Genomic DNA, 19,152 nt, shown 5'->3' on the forward strand with positions numbered 1-19,152 from the left:
AAAACACCATCCTAACCACTATGGATGCAGAAGTTCTCTACATGAACATTCCACACAAAGATAGACTACAAGCCATCAAGAACAGTATCCCCAATAATGTCACGGCAAACCTGCTGGCTGAGCATTGTGACTTTGTCCTCACCTATAACTATTTCAGATTTGTGGACGATTTATACCTTCAAGTCAGTGGCACTGCTATGGGTACCCGCACGGCCCCACAGTATGCCAACATTTTTATGGCGGACTTAGAATGCTTCCTCAGCTCTCGTCCCCTAGTGCTCCTACTCTACTTGCGCTACATTGATGACATCTTCATCATTTGGACCTATGGAGGAGGCCCTTGAGGAATTCCACCATGATTTCAACAATTTCCACCGCACCTTCAACCTCAGCCTGGACCAGTCTACAAAAGGGATCCACTTCCTAGACGCTACAGTGCAAATAAGTGATGGTCACATACCACCACCACCACTCTATACTGGAAACCTACTGACCGCTATACTTACCTACATGCCTCCAGCTTTCATCCAGACCACATCACACGATCCATTGTCTACAGCCAAGCCCTAAGATACGACTGCATTTGCTCAAATCCCTCAGACAGAGACAAACACCTACACGATCTCTATCAAGAGTTCTTAAAACTACACTACCCATCTCGGGAAGTGAAGAAACTGACTGACAACGCCAGAAGGGTACCCAGCAGTCACCTACTACAGGACAGGCCCAACAAAGAAAATAAAAGAATGCCACTAGCCATCACCTACCGTTCCCAACTAAAACCTCTCCAGCATATCATCAAGGATCTATAACCTACCCTGAAGGATGATCCCTCACTCTCACAGACCTTGGGAGACAGACCATTTTTTCCTTACAGAGAGCCCCCCAACCTGAAGCAAATATATACCAGCAACTACACACCACACAACAGAAACGCTAACCCAGGAACCAATCCCTGTAACAAACCCCATTGCCAACTCTGTCTGCATATCTATTCAAGATATGCCATCACAGGACCTACCCACATCAGCCACACTATCAGGGGCTCGTTCACTTGCACATCTAGCAATGTGATATATGCCACCATGTGGCAGCAATGCCCCTCTGCCATGTACATTGGCCAAACCGGACAGTCTCTATGCAAAAGAATAAATGGACACAAATCAGACACCAAGAATTGTAACATTCAAAAACCAGTAGGAGAGCACTTCAATCTCCTTGGACGCTCAATAACAGACTTAAAAGTGGCGATTCTTCAACAAAAAAACTTCAAAAACAGACTTCAACGAGCAACTGCAGAACTGAAATTAATTTGCAAACTTGACCACCATCAAATTAGGCCTGAATAAAGACGGAGTGGATGGGTCACTACAAAAAATAATTTTCCCTCTGTTGATACTCACACTTTCTTGTCAGCTGTTGGGAACGGGCCACATCCACCATGACTGAATTGGCCTCATTAGCACTGACCCCCCACTTGGTAAGGCAACTCCCACCTTTTCATGTGCTATATATTTATACCTGCCTACTGTATTTTCCACTCCATGCATCTGATGAAGTGGGTTATAGCACACGAAAGCTTATGCTCAAATAAATGTATTCGTCTAAGATGCCACAAAGACTCCTTGTTGCTTTTACTAACAATTAATATAAACCATATTTACAGAATGGGGAACTTAATCCAGTACAGCATCACACTCCATATTGTGAAAATTCATTCAGGCAACTTTTCTTGGTTTTGCTTGAAGCACTGTTTACTTCCTATACTTTGAAAATTATGAACTCTGAATGATTCACTTGCTGTCAAGATAAACAATAGCTATAAAATTCCTACCTCTGTCATGAAGACTGTTTCTCAATGCCCTTTCAAACTGTTCCTCTTCAGTAAGCCCACCAGTGTACATGTCATAGTTTCCTGGTATGTTGTATGGATAACTTGGGTGTCTAGAATACCCTTTAGAATGAGAGAGAAAAAAAAGCTAAATAAATAAATAAAATGCTGGCATTGCATAAAATATTTGATTTTACTGTCTATCATTGCCTCAAGCAGGTTTTCCTTTTGAATTAGAAAAGTTTTAGGGGAAAAAAACGTGAATAAAGAATCTGCTACAAGCATATATGCAGTAAAACAAACTATTAGCCAGTTTTGTATGTTATAAATGATACACTATGGTGGCAGCCAAGGCCTCTGATAATATTTTAAAGAAAAATGTATTTGATTTTTTAAAAATTATTTCATGGTCTATAAGTGTAATAAAATGCTCCATTTTAATAAAAGACTTGTACTCTAAAATTAAAAGGCTGAGTTTTGATGAGCTCCTTTTAAAATTTAAATGCCAAGAACTGGAGACTATATTAATGTGACAGAGTTAAAAAAGGAGAACTAAACTGAATTTTCAGTTACCTTTCATGCATCTTTTGACCTGTACTTCATTTCACTTCTCTCCACAGTCCCCAACCCACTTTGTCTGCAACTATCAGCACTTTTCAGAATTGTCTTTGAGATCTAAAAAATCCCTGGCTCAAGGTACTCCTGCCAGAAAACCCTACAATTTGCACAACAATCCAGAATTTAATATCTAACTGCTCATGTACAAGCCTACTGATATACTCTGTAGAAGGAGCACAGTGCTGAGTGAAAATTAGCACGATACCCACTGCCAGATCCAGGAAACCCCCCACTGTTAGATCTTCTTTAACATCGCAACCACCACTTGTGGTCTGTTCTTACCATCAATCACCAATCCTCACTTGAGTACTTAGAACCTAGTTCAAGATATAAAGATCCACAGTTCATTGCCCAACTGACCATATGGAAGCAGAAAAAGAGGAAAAGATTTTAGAGGGTGAGGAGACAGGCAAGAGAGTATTTCTCCCTTCCAAAACAGATTTATAATTTTGGTGGACCCCAGAAATCCACAAGCCGGCCATTCACCTTGACGCTCCCCAATATGAAAAATGTTTGAGTTACAGTAAGTGAATGTATGAAGATGCAAAACAAAAATGGTTACTAACTTTTCTTACAACTACAATACCCACGTGCTGAAGTGAAGAAACAGATTGACAGAGCCAGAAGAGTACCCAGAAGTTACCTACTACAGGACAGGCCCAACAAAGAAAATAAAAGAACGCCACTAGCCATCACCTTCAGTCCCCAACTAAAACTTCTCCAACACATCATCAAGGATCTACAACCTATCCTGAAGGACGACACATCACTCTCACACATCTTGGGAGACAGGCCAGTCCTTGCTTACAGACAGCCCCCCAACCTGAAGGAAATACTCACCAGCAACCACACACACCACACAACAAAAACACTAACCCAGGAACCTATCCTTGCAACAAAGCCCATTGCCAACTCTGTCCACATATCTATTCAGGGGACACTCTCATAGGGCCTAATCACATCAGCCACACTATCAGAGGCTCGTTCACCTGCACATCTACCAATGTGACAGATGCCATCATGTGCTAGCAATGCCCCTCTGCCATGTACATTGGCCAAACTGGACAGTCTCTACGTAAAAGAATAAATGGACACAAATCAGACGTCAAGAATTATAACATTCAAAAATGTTATAAATTCAAATGAGAACACTTCAATCTCCCCGGTGACTCGATTACAGACCTAAAAGTGGCAATTCAACAACAACAAAAAAAACTTCAGACTCCAACGAGAGATTGCTGAATTGGAATTAATTTGCAAACTGGATACAATTAACTTAGGCTTGAATACAGACTAGGAGTGGATGGGTCATTACACAAAGTAAAACTATTTCCCCATGTTTATTCCCTTCTCCCTCCCTGCTGTTCCTCAGACATTCTTGTCAACTGCTGGAAATGGCCCACCTTGATCATCACTACAAAAGGTCCCCCCGTCCCCCGCCCCACTCTCCTGCTCACATCAGCTCACCTTACCTGATCACTCTCCTTACAGTGTGTATGGTAACACCCATTGTTTCATGTTCTCTGTGTATATAAATCTCCCCATGTATTTTCCACTGAATCCATCCGATGAAGTGAGCTGTAGCTCACGAAAGCTTATGCTCAAATAAATTTGTTAGTCTCTAAGGTGCCACAAGTCCTCCTTTTCTTTTAACTTTCTGTAACTGTTCTTCTTCAAGATGTATTGCTCATGTGCGTTCCATGCTTGGTGTGTGCGCACGGAGTGCACTGTTTTCCCTCAGTGGTATCCGTTGAGCCGGCTCTAGTGCCCTCTGGAGTGGCACACATATGAACCAGTACAAAGGTGCATTATAAAGGCTCCGCACCCTCTCAGTTTCCTCTTGCCAGTAACTCTGACAGAGAGGTAGGAGGGTGGTCATGGAATGGACATAAGCAACATGTCTCAAAGAACAACAGGCGGAGTTGACGGTACTATCGCTGGCTCGGGGGAGGAAGAGTGGCCCAGCACGGGTCTCATTGTATTAAGCTCTCCCCACTTGTCTCTGTTCTGCACCAGAGAGCATCCTCTCCAGGTGCACTGTTTATGTTTCTTACGTTTATTCCTCTGCACCGGAAATGATAAACGGTACGAGAGGGGTGCTCCACATGGATGTTGAAGTGCTTGGTGCTGATTCAGAGAGGCTCGGCTCCAAGACTGTTCTGAGGGCAGCCTCCATGAGAATGGCCTTCAGCCAAAGGTCCCTGTCCTTTTTAGTAGGAAGTCTGAAGTCCCTGCCGATCTGGCACTTATTTTACATGAGTTTCCCCCAGACACTTTAAACAGCTTGAGTGCAGGTCACTCAACAGCATAGGCTTGCTGCAAGAGGCACATGGCTTGAAGCCCTGGGACCAGGCCATGCCCAGACCCTCGGGCAAAGAATCCCTTGATGACGCGGACCAACTATTCACACTATTATACATATTAACACTAAGAAGTATTTACACTAACTACAATAACTATATAAACCATGCACAAAGAGTCCAAACCACTGGGAAAGAAGCCTTGCTGCAACAAGGATTGTTCCAGCAACCATCACGAGCGGTAAGAAGGAACTGAGAGGGTTCAAGGCCAGTGGCGCCCCTTACACGGGCGCATATGCCCGCGACTCCAGAAAGCATCAGACCCGGCCCAATGGATACCACTGAGGGAAAAATCTCCAGCTACCCTGCACGCACACATCTAGGATTGAATGGACATGTGCAAGTACTCGAAGAAGCAGTGAACTGTGAGGGGGGGGGGGGGGGAAACCACCTTAAAATCTTCCCCACCTTGCCTCTCAAAAATACCAAGTACTGGTTGACATTCTCTGGACTATTCTAACCTACCATATATATGATTTCAAAGACTACAAGTTAGCTCAGAAGCATTAAAATCCAGTGTGACACTATGCTCCCATATTCTTCATAGAGATATTGTCATGATATGATTATGGCATAACTATGATACATTTGATAAAAGATAGGTCATGTGACATATCACTGAAAAGGTTATGATTTACTAAATATGATTATTCTATTTGTATGCCTGTGCCATTTTTGTATCTCAAGTTATGAATATCATCTATGCTTCTATCACAAATGTGTTTACACCTGGGGAATGCCCACGAGACAGAATGCAATCAGTCTATATGGCTGGCTGGGAAGGGTCATTAAGGAAAACAATAGGACTTTGAATATGCTAATCTCCCACTGGGAAGCCTTCCTGGGAATCTTTCCTGAGGACCTTACAAACAGCCTCTGTCTCATGGCTGCTATGGCACTACAGACGCATGTGACCAAGTCACCTGGTAATGGACTCCATCGTAACACTAGTGTTTTTCCACTAACCGGGCATGGGACTCAAACTGGGAGACAAATGGTTCCCGCCCTACACTAAAGCTATTTAAGGCAGGGGAGTGACATTATTGTGGTTCTTTCTTCACTTACTCTCCCTGCCCAAGATGACTGTGGTAAACATCTCAGAAACAAAGACTGAACTGGGGGAGAAGGGCTGTACCCAGGCTAGAGAGTTTTTTAGCCTGTGAAAGGAATACCTAGAGTTTTAAGCTACAAGCAAATGTAGCTTGGCCTCAAGAATCTCTGCAAACTGCCTAAAAACAACATTTAGAGTGAGAATCTGCTACTTATGTCCAATTTCTTTAGTATATTAAGCTTAGACTGTGTTTTGTTTTATTTGCTAATTAATCTGCTTTGATCTCGTTGCTATCCTTTATAATCACTTAAAATCTATCTTTTGTAGTTAATAAACTTGTTTTGTTTTGTCCAAAACCAGCTTGTAGAAATCGTAACCTAGAGCAGAAAGCTGTGTATGTTCCTCTCTACATTGAGGGAGGGGGCAAATTTCATGAGCTTACACTGTACAGTTCTCTGTGCAGAACAAGACGGTATAATTTTGGATTTACCCTCTAGAGGGGGTGTGCACTTGAGTAACCAGGCAGTTCCTTAGCTTAGCCTTCCCATGCAGAGCTGATCTCAGAATCTGTGTGTGCAGCTCAGCAGGGTGTGTCCCTACCTATATGTGTGCTGGTGAAGTGCAGTCTGAAGCCTGAGAAAGTGCTTGGCAGGCTTGCCTCAGCAGTACAGTGTCAAGGGAGCCCAGGCTGGTGGGCAGGCGGGCTCATTGGTACCCCAATTCTAGGTGGAACCCCGAGGGGGGGAGAACCCGTCACCTCAGTTCCTCCCATCCATTCAAAAATACACTGGATTTCTTCTCAATTTGAAAAATAAGATTTAGAATATTTATGCATGAATCAAGCTGAGCATACCATTTCTCTTTATCTTCGGACTTAATGCAACTAACAGTCATATTAATTAACTTAAAACATCAGCAAAAAGTTAGCCCTCATATTGCGGTCCATGTGGATTTCTTGACATATGTTAGGTAAATGAGTACAGACTACAAGATGAAAATGTGAGAGACAAGGTGGGTGAGGTAATAGCTTCCATTGGACCAACTTCTGTTGGTGAAAGACAAGCTTTTGAGCTACACAGATCTCAAGAAGAGCCATGTAACGCAAAAGCTTGTCATGGTGGTTCCATTTAAAACCATATTTTTACATACCAATTAAGCCGACTGCATGACCCTGACTATTGATTTGTACATACTTTTGATGCAATCCTTACATATTTCTCCCCATTCACATTATGTTCATTGAATGAACATTTTCTCTCCTGTAAATGTAAGTTTATCTTCTGGATGTAATTTTATGTTGCACTTAGCTCAGTAACTGCTTACTGAATTGTAGGCTTCAACATTGCACATTTGAACATTATAAAAATAATTCTGGCACTAAAAAATGTAAATATGTTCCTGGCCATAAAAAAAGAACATGTCATGTTTTACGTCTGTTCCATAGCCAGAGTCTTATATGCTCAAGGAATTACATTTGATTCATTACCTTCACAAAAAGCCTTCAAATTGTATTTCATAATGAGAAAGGGCCCCAAAACAACATCCAAGTTATGTGGGGTTCCTACTGTTCATATTTTCATGAACTACATTTCTAAAAAAACCCAACATTCAAGTACTTATCCTAAACAAATTAAATACTGTTTACAACTACAAATAGCTTGGCAGTCACTCAGGAAAATGTAGCTAATGCATACCCCTTTAGCCTGCCACCCTCCACACAGACTCTCCATGGGGTCCTTGCCTCTCCCAATCAATCACAGCCCTGCTTGATGTAGGGCTGCACCAAAGATTGTGCCTTTGGTGATAAGGAGCCCCTCTTATTAGCCAGCTCAACCTAAAGGGGGAGATGCAGAAGCGTAATGTTCTGCACCCTCCTCCTTAGTTGTGAGCTGGGGGAGGAATCAAAGGACCATTCAGGTGCTCCTTCTTCTACAGCAAGGTCTGCCCTCCCACCCACCTATATGCTGGGGGAGGAGGGAAACAGAGCTTAAGAAAAGCAGTTGGTCGCTATCCTTGGGAGACTGTATCAGTACATATTTGCCAAATGTAAGTTATTATATTGATTGATACAGAATTGTGTTAACGTTTCCATGTGTTCTACTACTTTATGTTGCAATTTTGGTGGTGGATGTATTCTTTGCAGGAAGTACATTTGTTCTGCTCTTTGAGCCAGGATGGCAAGAAAGAGAAGATGTACATAACCCCCAGAATTGTGGTTCTTATGTAGCTGGGACTGATACTTGTAAGCAAAAGCTGCCTGGAGTCTGTCCTGTGTTGGCCCTAATCCTCTCTACAGGGATGGAGCATGGCTTGGTACAAGCTAAATGTCCAGGCTCGTGTGGGACAGAGTATCTCTACCTGGTTAGCCATTTTTACTTTGGGATCTGCCAAATCATGAAAAGGGGTGGCTCATGCTGAGTGGCTATAGTACCCTTTGCTGCATATCCCTCCATTTTTTAAAATATTCTTGTTATTTAATAAATTTGAGGCTTTGTGCCATGAACTATTCTTAACTGGTAAGGTGTCACTGTGGAGATCCTTTGAGCAAATCTTAGTTGTTACTCCTAACAACCATAGATAAGAAAATTTCATATGCAAGAGTTTTTAAATTCATGGTGTTCTCTTAACTGAAAGCACAGAAAAAATGTGTCTTTAAATGGCTCCCATCACCATTCAGCAGGAAAAATTTGGACAGGAAACTAGACCCACTCTTGCAAAAAAAATTCTCTGGGATCTTTAATTGCCACAAGTGCCAGGGATTACCAAACAAACAGATATTTTGATATGGAAAATACCCAGTCAGAGCTCTTATTAGGTGGAAAATACTCAGAAAAAATATTAATGGAATCCAGGACATGGAATTCTGTCTTTGTTTAATCCTGAATGGCTAGCCAACTACAAAAGCAGTTTCTCCTCTGTTGGTGTTCACACCTCAACTGCTAGAAGAAGGCCTCATCCTCCCTGATTGAACTAACCTCATTATCCCTAGCCTGATTCTTGCTTGCGTATTTACACCTGCCTCTGAAAATTTCCACTACATGCATCCGACGAAGTGGGTATTCACCCACGAAAGCTTATGCTCCAATACGTCTGTTAGTCTATAAGGTGCCACAGGACTCTGCCGCTTTTACAGATCCAGAATAACATGGCTACCCCTCTGATCTTTGTTGAGGAGGGTCATGTGAAGCAGAAATAATGTGTAGGGGTTCTGGGTCATGCATTGGCTGGAGAATTAAAAGAGCCTTAGGAGGAAGGAAGAAGGTAGTAATTAAGCTGTTAAGTGTCCAAAGATAGGAAAGGCATGAATGAAAAATTTCCTGATGATCCAGATATTAGTAGCATAGTAAATGACATCCCCAGCAGTTCCCTTGAGAAACTTTCTTTGGGCCCTTCAATAAATGCATAGAAGAAATGTTTTAGAAAAGAAACATCTCAAAACTATCTCAGCTGCTAAAAATTGTTTCCCTAGTTAGTTGCCTGATCTGCTGTACAGTAGCGTTAAAACAATGTTCCTTGTCCATTGGCATCACAAAATGATTGCATGACAAGACTAGCAGTAAGTGTTAATGCCACTGCTGCTATTGCTGATCTGACTTTGCTTTTGCTTTTTCCAATAGGGGCCCATCCCAGAGAGGAGAACAGAGAATTTAAGGGCTGTGTTGTTATTGCTGCTGCTATTACTACTACGTAACAAGAGAAAAACACCTAGTAGCAGTGAAGAAAATAGCATGACAGAAAGGAATAGAGACAGTGTTAAGTGTCATTCCACAACCACTACTGTCTTTAATAAAAAATGGCGATTTGAAATTCATACTCAATCTGAATGCAGTGGGTGGAGTATACTAACTCTGGTTGCACAGATCATTTCTTTTGCTCACTGGTTCAGGAAATGGGAGAGTTACAGAGATAATTACACTAAGGGTTGTCATCCTTTGTAGGTTTTCACCATGACTAATATTATGCCTATATACAGTATGCATACCTTGTGAGGTACTGGCTATGTGAAGCAGAAATCACTACCTACAGCACTTGTCTCAACACATCTACCAATGTCTACATACACCTCACACTTCCGGTATTTACATAATGCGACAAGGAACAAAAGACTGCACTCTAACCAATTTCCTCCATTGAGATTTTCAGCCTCTTTGTAGAGAAACTGCTGTTGAACTACCTATACAGTCACCTAAACAGGAAGGAAAAATGTGGTACAGTATCACCAACATATATAGTCTTCCATCGTGAATGCTTTGAATTTCATATAATTTAATAAGAACAATGTTCAAAGTTGCTATTTAAAAAAAAACTAGTTATTTTATTTGTATATTTTGAGGCCAAGATACTTTCTTATGTACATGCATAATTTTCCCCCACTTAACCAAATTTCATTTTCCAAATAACCAAATATTCTACAGTTCATAAAATTGTATCTTTATTTTTATAATTTTAAAGAAAAAGATACAAAGTTGAAAGGAAAAGTGAACAAAGTCTTTAGACAATTGAGTGAAAGTGCTCACCTGAGTAGTAGTCTCTCTGTCTTACAGAATCATTAAAGTAGAAAAAGCCACCTACCAGGGAGAAATGCGATATACTTAATATTCATAAATAATTTTATAATCCTTCTACAAAAATTAAAAATTGACTTTGCAGTAATACCACCTACAGAATCTTGGTCTTTTGTGATGAGGCTCTAGAACAGTGGGTTTTCTATAAAATTTTGCCCAGCAATAATCAAAGTATTTAATGTTTATAATCTTTATATTTTTCTCTGAGTCTCAAAGTGATGTCTGATATAATAAAAAGGGAAGAACCATGCAGAAAAGAAAATACCCACAAACAGCCCAGTAAACATTCTGCAGAATTAATGGTTGGGAAATTTTTGCAGCTAAATTGTGCACTGGGGAGTTCCTCTGGAGTAGAGAAAGGAGCTGTTCAGTTTCAGGCCACTCCACAGAAAACTTACGGCTAGACTAGCCCCTGTTCTGTCTGTGCCCTGCTACATAAGAGGAGGAAGAGAAGACTTGAGGATCCAGGAAACAATCTCTTGGCCCTGCCCCCAAATCCCAGCTGCACAGCAGTGCCCAAGTGATATCCTTCCGGCAGCAAAGAGCTCTCTTCAAATCCTGCTCCACCCACTGTACTACACTGGTTCTACCACCAGACAGTACTGCTACAGATGGGTGAAAGATTCACCTGTAAAAAAGGTGCGAACTGTCTCATATCAACCAAGTGGGCTGTGAAATCTCTCTCTCTTGGTTTTGTCATTTAAAAGTCCTATAGATCTAGAACTTACGGAGGCTTCATCACCAAACCCTGCATGCACTTCAAGCACTGACAGCAAGTAGGATAAATCTTCAGGCTAGTGACCTACTGGATTATTTGTTAAGGATTTATTTTAGTATTTAAAAATAGAGCTAAAACAAATCATTTAATATAACAGCTTTGGTGAAAAGTAGACAGAGCACAGATTTCTGAACTGATAATGTAGTCTCATTATACATTAGCTATATTCACATTTAACAAGGTATCATGAATAAAAATATTAATTAATCAACCTTATCAAGTAAATAAGCTACATATCCATATTTATTAATATTTTTAGTTTATACAAATATTTATGGTGAAAAGCTTTTGTTATGCTGAGAACATCAGCTACTATAGAAAATTGAATGAACATATAAAACACACTTTGTCATCGGGTCCAGCCCTGCAAACGTTCAGTAATGTGGCCCTTGTATTTTTACCTCATTGAAAGAGTTAAGTCAGTGGGACTACTCACATAAGAAGTTGCAGGACTGGGCCCATGGTTTGTATTTCTAAATATACAGATATGCAGTATTTGCATTTCCCCCCCATTTAACTAGCACCTTGTGTAAACCTGTAGTAATACAATACCAAAATCAACAATATCGGAAATTCTTTAGACAACTGTCTACAACGCCAAAAGCTCATTTTTAAAATGTGGGTACTTCCAATATAATATATACAGGTAATAAAAAGACAGAAATGTACCATACTCAGTATAATATAACAACATGATAGTTCTCTGGGTTTACTACATTTCATTTAAAATTAAAGTTTTTAAATAGCATTTTAATTTTACCCCGATCTTTTTTTAATAATTTATTGTCTTAGGAAGTACAAACATTTGAAAAATATTTGATCCTGTTCTTGGCTCCATTTATTGTATTTCTAATAACCCAAATCTTAAATTTAATATTAAGCTAGACTGTTAACTTCTTGTCACGCCAAGAGTGTTCACTACATACCTGCAGTTGCTTTCATGAGCATCTTCAGAGGCCCCAGTGTGTACATCAATCCAACAAGAATACCTGCCAGATGCCCAGCAAAAGAAGTCCTAGGAGGAACAGAATCATTTGCGAGAGTTTGTATGGCTGACGATTAGATATATTCTGTATTCCCATTATTCCAATGTATGTCAATTGGTCACAGTTTGCAGTCTTTGTTCCATATGTCTTTTGTTCTGTGCAGTTTAATACATCTCAAAGAACAACATTTTCCACCTTTTTTGACCACTGAAATGAGTAACAACCACAATATGTTTTAAAGGAACACCTCTGACCAAAGGAGGAGCTAAAAGTGACTGATGTATTACAAGAATCAATACGCCTCAAACAAAATAAGAAGAGTTAAACAAATTGTATAAATTTCATTCAGCTTTAGTTTGTTTCTGTTGTACAAAAAGCATCATCTAAAATTAGTTCTCTATTAGCTCTTGAAATTCCTGATTCAGCATTACACTGCTCCAGTTTTACATCAGTGGTACTCTACTGAAATCAGCGAAGCAACAAAAGCATAAAACTGGAGTAAAGCCATGGTAAATCAGGTCATTGTAAGAGGTAAATTACCACACTGTGTTTATAAAATAATTCAGAACTACTGCACATTTTAAAATATTAAATATATATGAGCGGCAACAATAGCTTTTGTAAGTAAACAGATCTGGCTTTGTTTCTAAACAAGAGCTTTATATAACTAATATTTTTAATTTTGGTGATGGTGTGGATAATGAAGTTCTCTTTCCCATGAACTCACTATAAACTGGCTAGCGGTGCAAGGAGTCTTTAAAACTGTATGTGGGAAAAATTTGGTCCTACTCTTTAGTTTTCTAAGACCCTCCAGTGTGACCCCTACTCAAAATCTCATTATATAGTAGTACTAAGTAATAAGTAGTACGGCAGAAAAGGATCTAGGACAGTGGTCCCCAAACTTTTTTCTGTCACGCCCCCCCTTACCTGTAATGGAATCTGTCCATGCCCCTCACCCCCAGGAGCTGCAGTCGGGAGCTGGGGCCAGGACCAGAGCCACGGCCAGGCTCCGGGCCATGGCCAAGAGTGGAACCAGGCCCAGGACCAGAGCCACAGTTGGGGCCAGGAGTAGAGGCACAATTGGGGCCAGGAGCCGAAGCTGCGGCTGGGAGCAAGGCTGAGGCTGGGGCCCGAGGCCCAGAGCCAAGCTGGGGCTGAGGGTGAGGCCAGAATGGAGCTGGGGGCAGAGAGGGGCTGGGCGATGCTTCCTCCCTGCCCCCAACTGGGGTTGGCTCAGGCCCCACTGTGCCCCCTGAACATTCCTCCGCACTCCACCAGGGGGGTGCACCCCATCGTTTGGAGATTATTAGGAGGTTATTAAAGTGGATCACAAGTTGCATATAAGCCAACGATGTGATGCAGTTGTGAAAAGGGCTAATATTCTGGGTGTATTAACAGGAATATTGTATGCAATTCACAAGCGGTAATTGTTGCACTGTATTGAGCACTGGGGAGGCCTCAGCTGGAGTACTGTGTCCAGTTTTGGGCAACATACTTTAAGAAAGATGTGGAAAACAGAAAAGAGTCCAGAGGAACAACTAAAGTGATAAAAAGTTTAGAAAACCTGAACTATGAGGAAAGGTTAAAAGAATTAGGCAAGTTTAGCCTTGAGAAAAGAAGACTAGGGGAAAAGGAGTAATGAACAGAGAACAGTCTTCAATTATTTTAACATCTATTATAAAGAAGATAGTAATTGCTCTCAGTATCCACTCAAGGCAGGACAAGAGTAATGGGCTTAATCTGCAGTAAGGGTGATTTAGGTTAGATATTAGGAAAAGCTTTCTAACTATAAGGATAATTAAATACTTGAATAGGTTACCAAGGGAGGTTGTATAATCCCCATCATTGGAGGTTTTTAAGACAAGGTTGGACAAACACTTGCCAGGGATGTCTGAAGGGCCTCTTAAGTTCCCTGCTAGCTCTATTTCTATGATCCTGTGGTTTTTCCTAGCAATTACTGATTTGTTAAGGAATTTGAAATTGGAATTTTTCTTCAGGAAAATCCCTAAATTCCTGTTAAGGCTCTAGTGCAAATGGTTTGAGTTGAGTAATGCTTGTTATAAACTTTAACATAGTATTTTTCAGCTTTTGGAGCTATTGTTCTGAAGAGTTCTTCCTGAAGTGAAGGTACTAAGCCCTGATTCAGTGCTGGTCTACTTCCAGTTAATATATGCAGGAGAATGCGCCACTGTAAAGACTGCGAACAAACACGGCACACAGTGCCAAAATGTTCATTCTACAATTTATTCACCTAGATCTCTGTCAAAGAATTTTTCCAAATGCTATAAAAATCTGAGGTGAACAACTCTGCCACTAACAAGATCTAGTTTTGACTATTATACCCACATGGAGGCATAGTTAGGTTATAGCATTAAGATTTAAAAAGGCTTAAAGTGAGAAAAAGAAAAACTTGTTTTAGCTTGTCACACCTTATAGCTGGTATCCAACGAATTGAAGGAAAAGACAGACCAGTTCCCAGAGGTAAATGCAACCTGGGATTTTGTTCGTGGTCCTTCTGCTCATGGGAAAACAGGAGACCTGAAGTCTTTGTAGACTGAGCTCCTCCCTTGGGAGCCTCTATCCCCCAACCTTTTTGCAGGGAAGGTAGGAAGGATTCAGAAGCAAGCTGAGTCATAGGGGTGAGCCAAAGCGGGATGACTCCATGTTACTGGTTCTGTGTTGGGAGTCCTGAACACGATTCTGGACCCAGTTAAATGCCTGCTGGAGAGAGCAGGAAGTGGGGCGCCATGCACCCCTCCCAGTGTTAAATAAAGTTGCGACCTGCTGCTTAAATCCATTCTCTGTATCTCCCATTCATTCACCAGCAAGTATTGATCAACTACATTGGCATTTACAGCAATTGGGTCAGGACTTCCTATGTAAGTTGTTTTTCTATAGGTTTACAGCTCTATAAGTACTCCCTCCAGGCTGGAATTTGACTTAAAATTACTTGGACGCCAAAAAATTTTAACACACGTCCTAAAGACAATGTAATACCTGCACATGAAAAACCTTTCATAATTTACAGTAACATCATCCTGGCTGAAGATTTTTAATTACAAGGAATCACTTAGTGTGAAATCTCTACTTCTTTATTGTTTTGCTTTTATGGTCCCTAGTTCTCTATTGTTTATCTGTATAGTTTCTGTCCGGTTCTTTGATTGTTTCTGTCTGTTACATAACTAATTTTGCAAGGTGTAAATCAACTAAGGTGGTGGGATAGGACTGGGTAAAGGATTATTTTGAAATATATTACGATTAGTCAAAGAATTATTTTGTAATACTTCAGTAAAATGATTGGTTAAGGTATAGCTAAGCAGGACTCAAGTTTCACTATATCAACTGAGGTCCAAAAGGAAGTTTTTTGGAATCAACTCCAGGACACAGCCCCAAGATCCGAACTGCCAGACCGCAACATCCTGCCAACTATAACGTGCAGAAGCTGGAGTCCCTGGACGACCTGATCCTGGCCAGCAGGAAACGTTTGTCTGCCTTATTGGGAGTGGTGAGCATTGTATGCTTACTGTGTGCATTCTGTTGTGGTGATTGTTTACAAACATAGGTTAGGGATTTCACTGTGTAATGTTATTTCACTGGTGAAAGACCCCGCAAACCCGCAGAGGGTAAGGGTTACATCTTGAGCCTGAGGAAGACGGTAAAGGTGGATGCCCCTAATGTGCAGGTAACAGAAATAATTAAGAACACTACAGGAAAGCAAATGAAATCCAAATGATTTGTTTGCACATGAAAAACTTTTAATTTTCCCCACAACTTTATTCTAATTTTACACTAATACTGTACTGGGATCTTCATTTTTTAGTTAGAAATAACTTCTCACCAACATCGCATGATTTATCTTACATTGTTTCAATCCTCCTAACATAACATTTGTAGCTTTAATTATCTGAAATATCTAATGTTAACAGAACAAAAAGACTTGAGTCACTGGGTTGTCACTGTCTCTTATTAACAGTGTTCTGCAGTTAAAAAAAAAAAAAAAAGTGATAGGTGTTATCTTACACACACAAATTATAGGACAGTACATCAGCCATTTAGTCCAGAACTCTGAGCTCAAACCACCATTATTACAGTCTTTTGGAGAAACAGCTTCTTATTTGTTTTCATGTATTTCTTACCTTTGGTCTACTGAGAGGCCATATTAGATAAACCTGTCATGAGATAAAGTGTGCTCTTTTAAAAAAAAGCAGCATTAGCAAACTGACATACTGTGAGCTACCACTGTCTTTAGATAAAATGATGAATTTCTCAAAACAATAAGTGCTAGTTCAACTAAATCAATAGCATGTACAGCCAAATACACCAGACAAGTTATGTTCTTCATTGCTAAATTAAAACATGATTAGCAAGTAGGCCCTATAGCTAATTTAAGAGTGCTGAACAAACGATTTGAATGCAAATCAGACCACATTAAATCATCACACAAGAAGGAATCAACTACTGATTTAGAGCAGCACTGCACAGAAAAACACTATTGGGTTTATTATTATTATTAACAAGCTTTCCTCTTTCAGGTTATTTTGTAATAAATCTGGAATTTTGAATTACCTGGTAAATCTTTACCAGCCAAGTCTGGCAAAGAACAGAAGCCAGGAAACTGGCTCTCACTGGTGAACATCACTTCTCCAGACTCTTATGAAATTAATTTCCTTGTGTAACTGAATGTTAGCAGGTCAAGGGGCACCAAAAAAAAGAGACATTCCATGCAGCATACTGTACCTCTCTAAACAGAGTTTTTCAAACTGTGGGGGGTGCCCCCCTTCAAGGGGAGCGTGGAGGAATGTTCGAGGGACTGAGCGGCGGCAGCAGGTATCTCGGGCCAGCCCCACATGGCAGTGCAGGGAGGGAATGCCCCCTGACTCACCTCAACAGGCTAACTAGCTAGTAAGGTAGAAGCAGCCCGTTGCTAAGGAAGCCTTGGCTGTGTTGTTAGTAAGTATCTGTGTATTTAAAACTTACAGGTGTGGGCAATTTAAAGTTGTATTACAGTCTCTGTTCGTTTTATGAATAGGCTATTGTCAGGGTTCCCTCCCAACTCTGAACTCTAGGGGTACAGATGTGGGGACCCGCATGAAAGACCCCCTAAGCTTATTTCTACCAGTGTAGGTTAAAACTTCCCCAAGGCACAAATTCTTTGCCCTTGGACGGTACGCTGCCACCACCAAACGATTTAACAAAGAATCAGGGAAAGGACCACTTGGAATTCTTATTCCCCCAAAATATCCCCCCAAGCCCTTACACCCCCTTTCCTGGGGAGGCTTGAGAATAATATCCTAACCAACTGGTTACAAAGTGATCACCAACCCAAACCCCTGGGTCTTAGGATAATAGAGAAATCAGTCAGGTTCTTAAAAGAAGGATTTTATTTTAAAAAAAAAAAAAAAAGGTAAAAATCACCTTTGTAAAATCAGGATGGAAAATAACTTTACAGGGTAATAAAAGATTCAAAAACATAGCAGAACTTCCTCTAGGCTTAGTTTCAAAGTTACAAAAAACAGGAATAAACCTCCCTCCAGCAAAGGAAAAATTCACAAGCAAAACAAAAGATAATCTAACAAGCCTTGCCTGGCTTTTACTTACATTTTTTGTAATATGAGAGACTTTTAGGATGGTTAAAAGGAGAAGGAGTTTTCTGACCTGATGCTTCTCTGCTTCCCAAGAGAACACACACAAAGAAGCCTCCCCGCCCCCAAGATTTGAAAGTATCTTCTTTCCCCATTGGTCCTTTTGGTCAGGTGCCAACCAGGTTATTTGAGCTTCTTAACCCCTTACAGGTAAGGAGGAATTCTAGGCTACTCTTAGCTGTATGGTTATTTCAGAGTAACAGCCGTGTTAGTCTGTATTTGCAAAAAGAAAAGGAGTACTTGTGGCACCTTAGAGACTAACCAATTTATTTGAGCATAAGCTTTCGTGAGCTACAGCTCACTTCATCGGAGTACTCAGCCACAAGTACTCCTTTTCTTTCTGTATGGTTATGACAGTTAACAAGCATACTTTTGCATGTCTCTATTTTTGTCTTGGTTGTGCGGGCACAACCAAAAATTTTAACTCAAAGGCCGGGCTCAGCTCAAAATGTTTGCAAACTGCTGCTCTAAAGAGTATGTTTTTAAATTTAAAAAAAAAATCCAATGATTCCCTGTTCCCTAGTTTCAGTCAGAAACAATTTCAGTGATTTCACCAACCCTTTTAAGAAACACTGATGTATTTCAGGCAAGTACCAGAAGCCTCAAATCTGGAAGCTCAAATCTGAGAGTGAGGACCCATGTAATGAGTCAGTGCACAACCCCACCAAAGTCAAAAGGACTGGACACAGAAATGGGCACAGGAATCCACCCACGAACAGCTTGTAGAATCAGGTCTGAATTAGTCCTGCAGATTTTCATGACAACCAACTTGCACAAAACCATTTGAAATTCACTCATGACAACCAATCTAACACATAGAGCCAACATGAGACCAGAGGCACTTCTGGCTTTACATACCTGAAGGCCTCCCCATATGACACCAGAGGCTGAAAGTTGCCAACCCTATGGATGTTGGATGGGGTTTTATTTAAGAGTTTTGGCACAGAAAGGTAATTTTGGTTATCATTTTCAAGCTTGACTAAAGATTCCAGGTGCCTCAGTTTTCTAGAAAGGGCTGAATATGCCTTCTGAAACACCCTTTTTAGGTGCCAAGTTGAACACCCAAATATTCAGGTACACAAAATTGCTATTTCTGAAAATCTTGACCTGTGTAATTTTATCAATAGGCATATAAACAATAGTTGGGGAAGGCAACAGTTTGTTTAACAAAAAGCTGTTAGGCTAGGTATAATACTGAAAACAAAGCCCACAATTTGGTAGTAGTAGTAGTTGTAGATAAAAGTATCTACATAAAATGCATATAAATAAAGATGTGATGTGTGTTTTATCCCTTCCCCCACCCCCACTGACAAGGTTTGTT

General features: G+C 40.6%; 1 protein-coding gene across 6 annotated transcripts in view; it reads right to left on the minus strand.

Moving 5' to 3' along the window:
• RHBDD1 (rhomboid domain containing 1) overlaps positions 1-19,152 on the minus strand; it is an 87,363-nt gene that overhangs the window by 36,185 nt on the left and 32,026 nt on the right. For 5 of the 6 annotated variants that reach the window (XM_074963900.1, XM_074963899.1, XM_074963901.1 and 2 more), the window contains exons 4-6: positions 12,130-12,218; positions 10,378-10,428; positions 1,835-1,954 (exon numbers count right to left, since the gene is read on the minus strand). In XM_074963900.1, coding sequence (XP_074820001.1) covers positions 1,835-1,954; positions 10,378-10,428; positions 12,130-12,218 — 260 coding nt within the window. The remainder of the gene's footprint in view (positions 1-1,834; positions 1,955-10,377; positions 10,429-12,129; positions 12,219-19,152) is intronic. The other variant, XM_074963904.1, reaches the window with a different exon arrangement.

This window comes from Natator depressus, chromosome 9 (genome assembly GCF_965152275.1).
Source record: "Natator depressus isolate rNatDep1 chromosome 9, rNatDep2.hap1, whole genome shotgun sequence".
Lineage (NCBI taxonomy): Eukaryota > Metazoa > Chordata > Testudines > Cheloniidae > Natator > Natator depressus.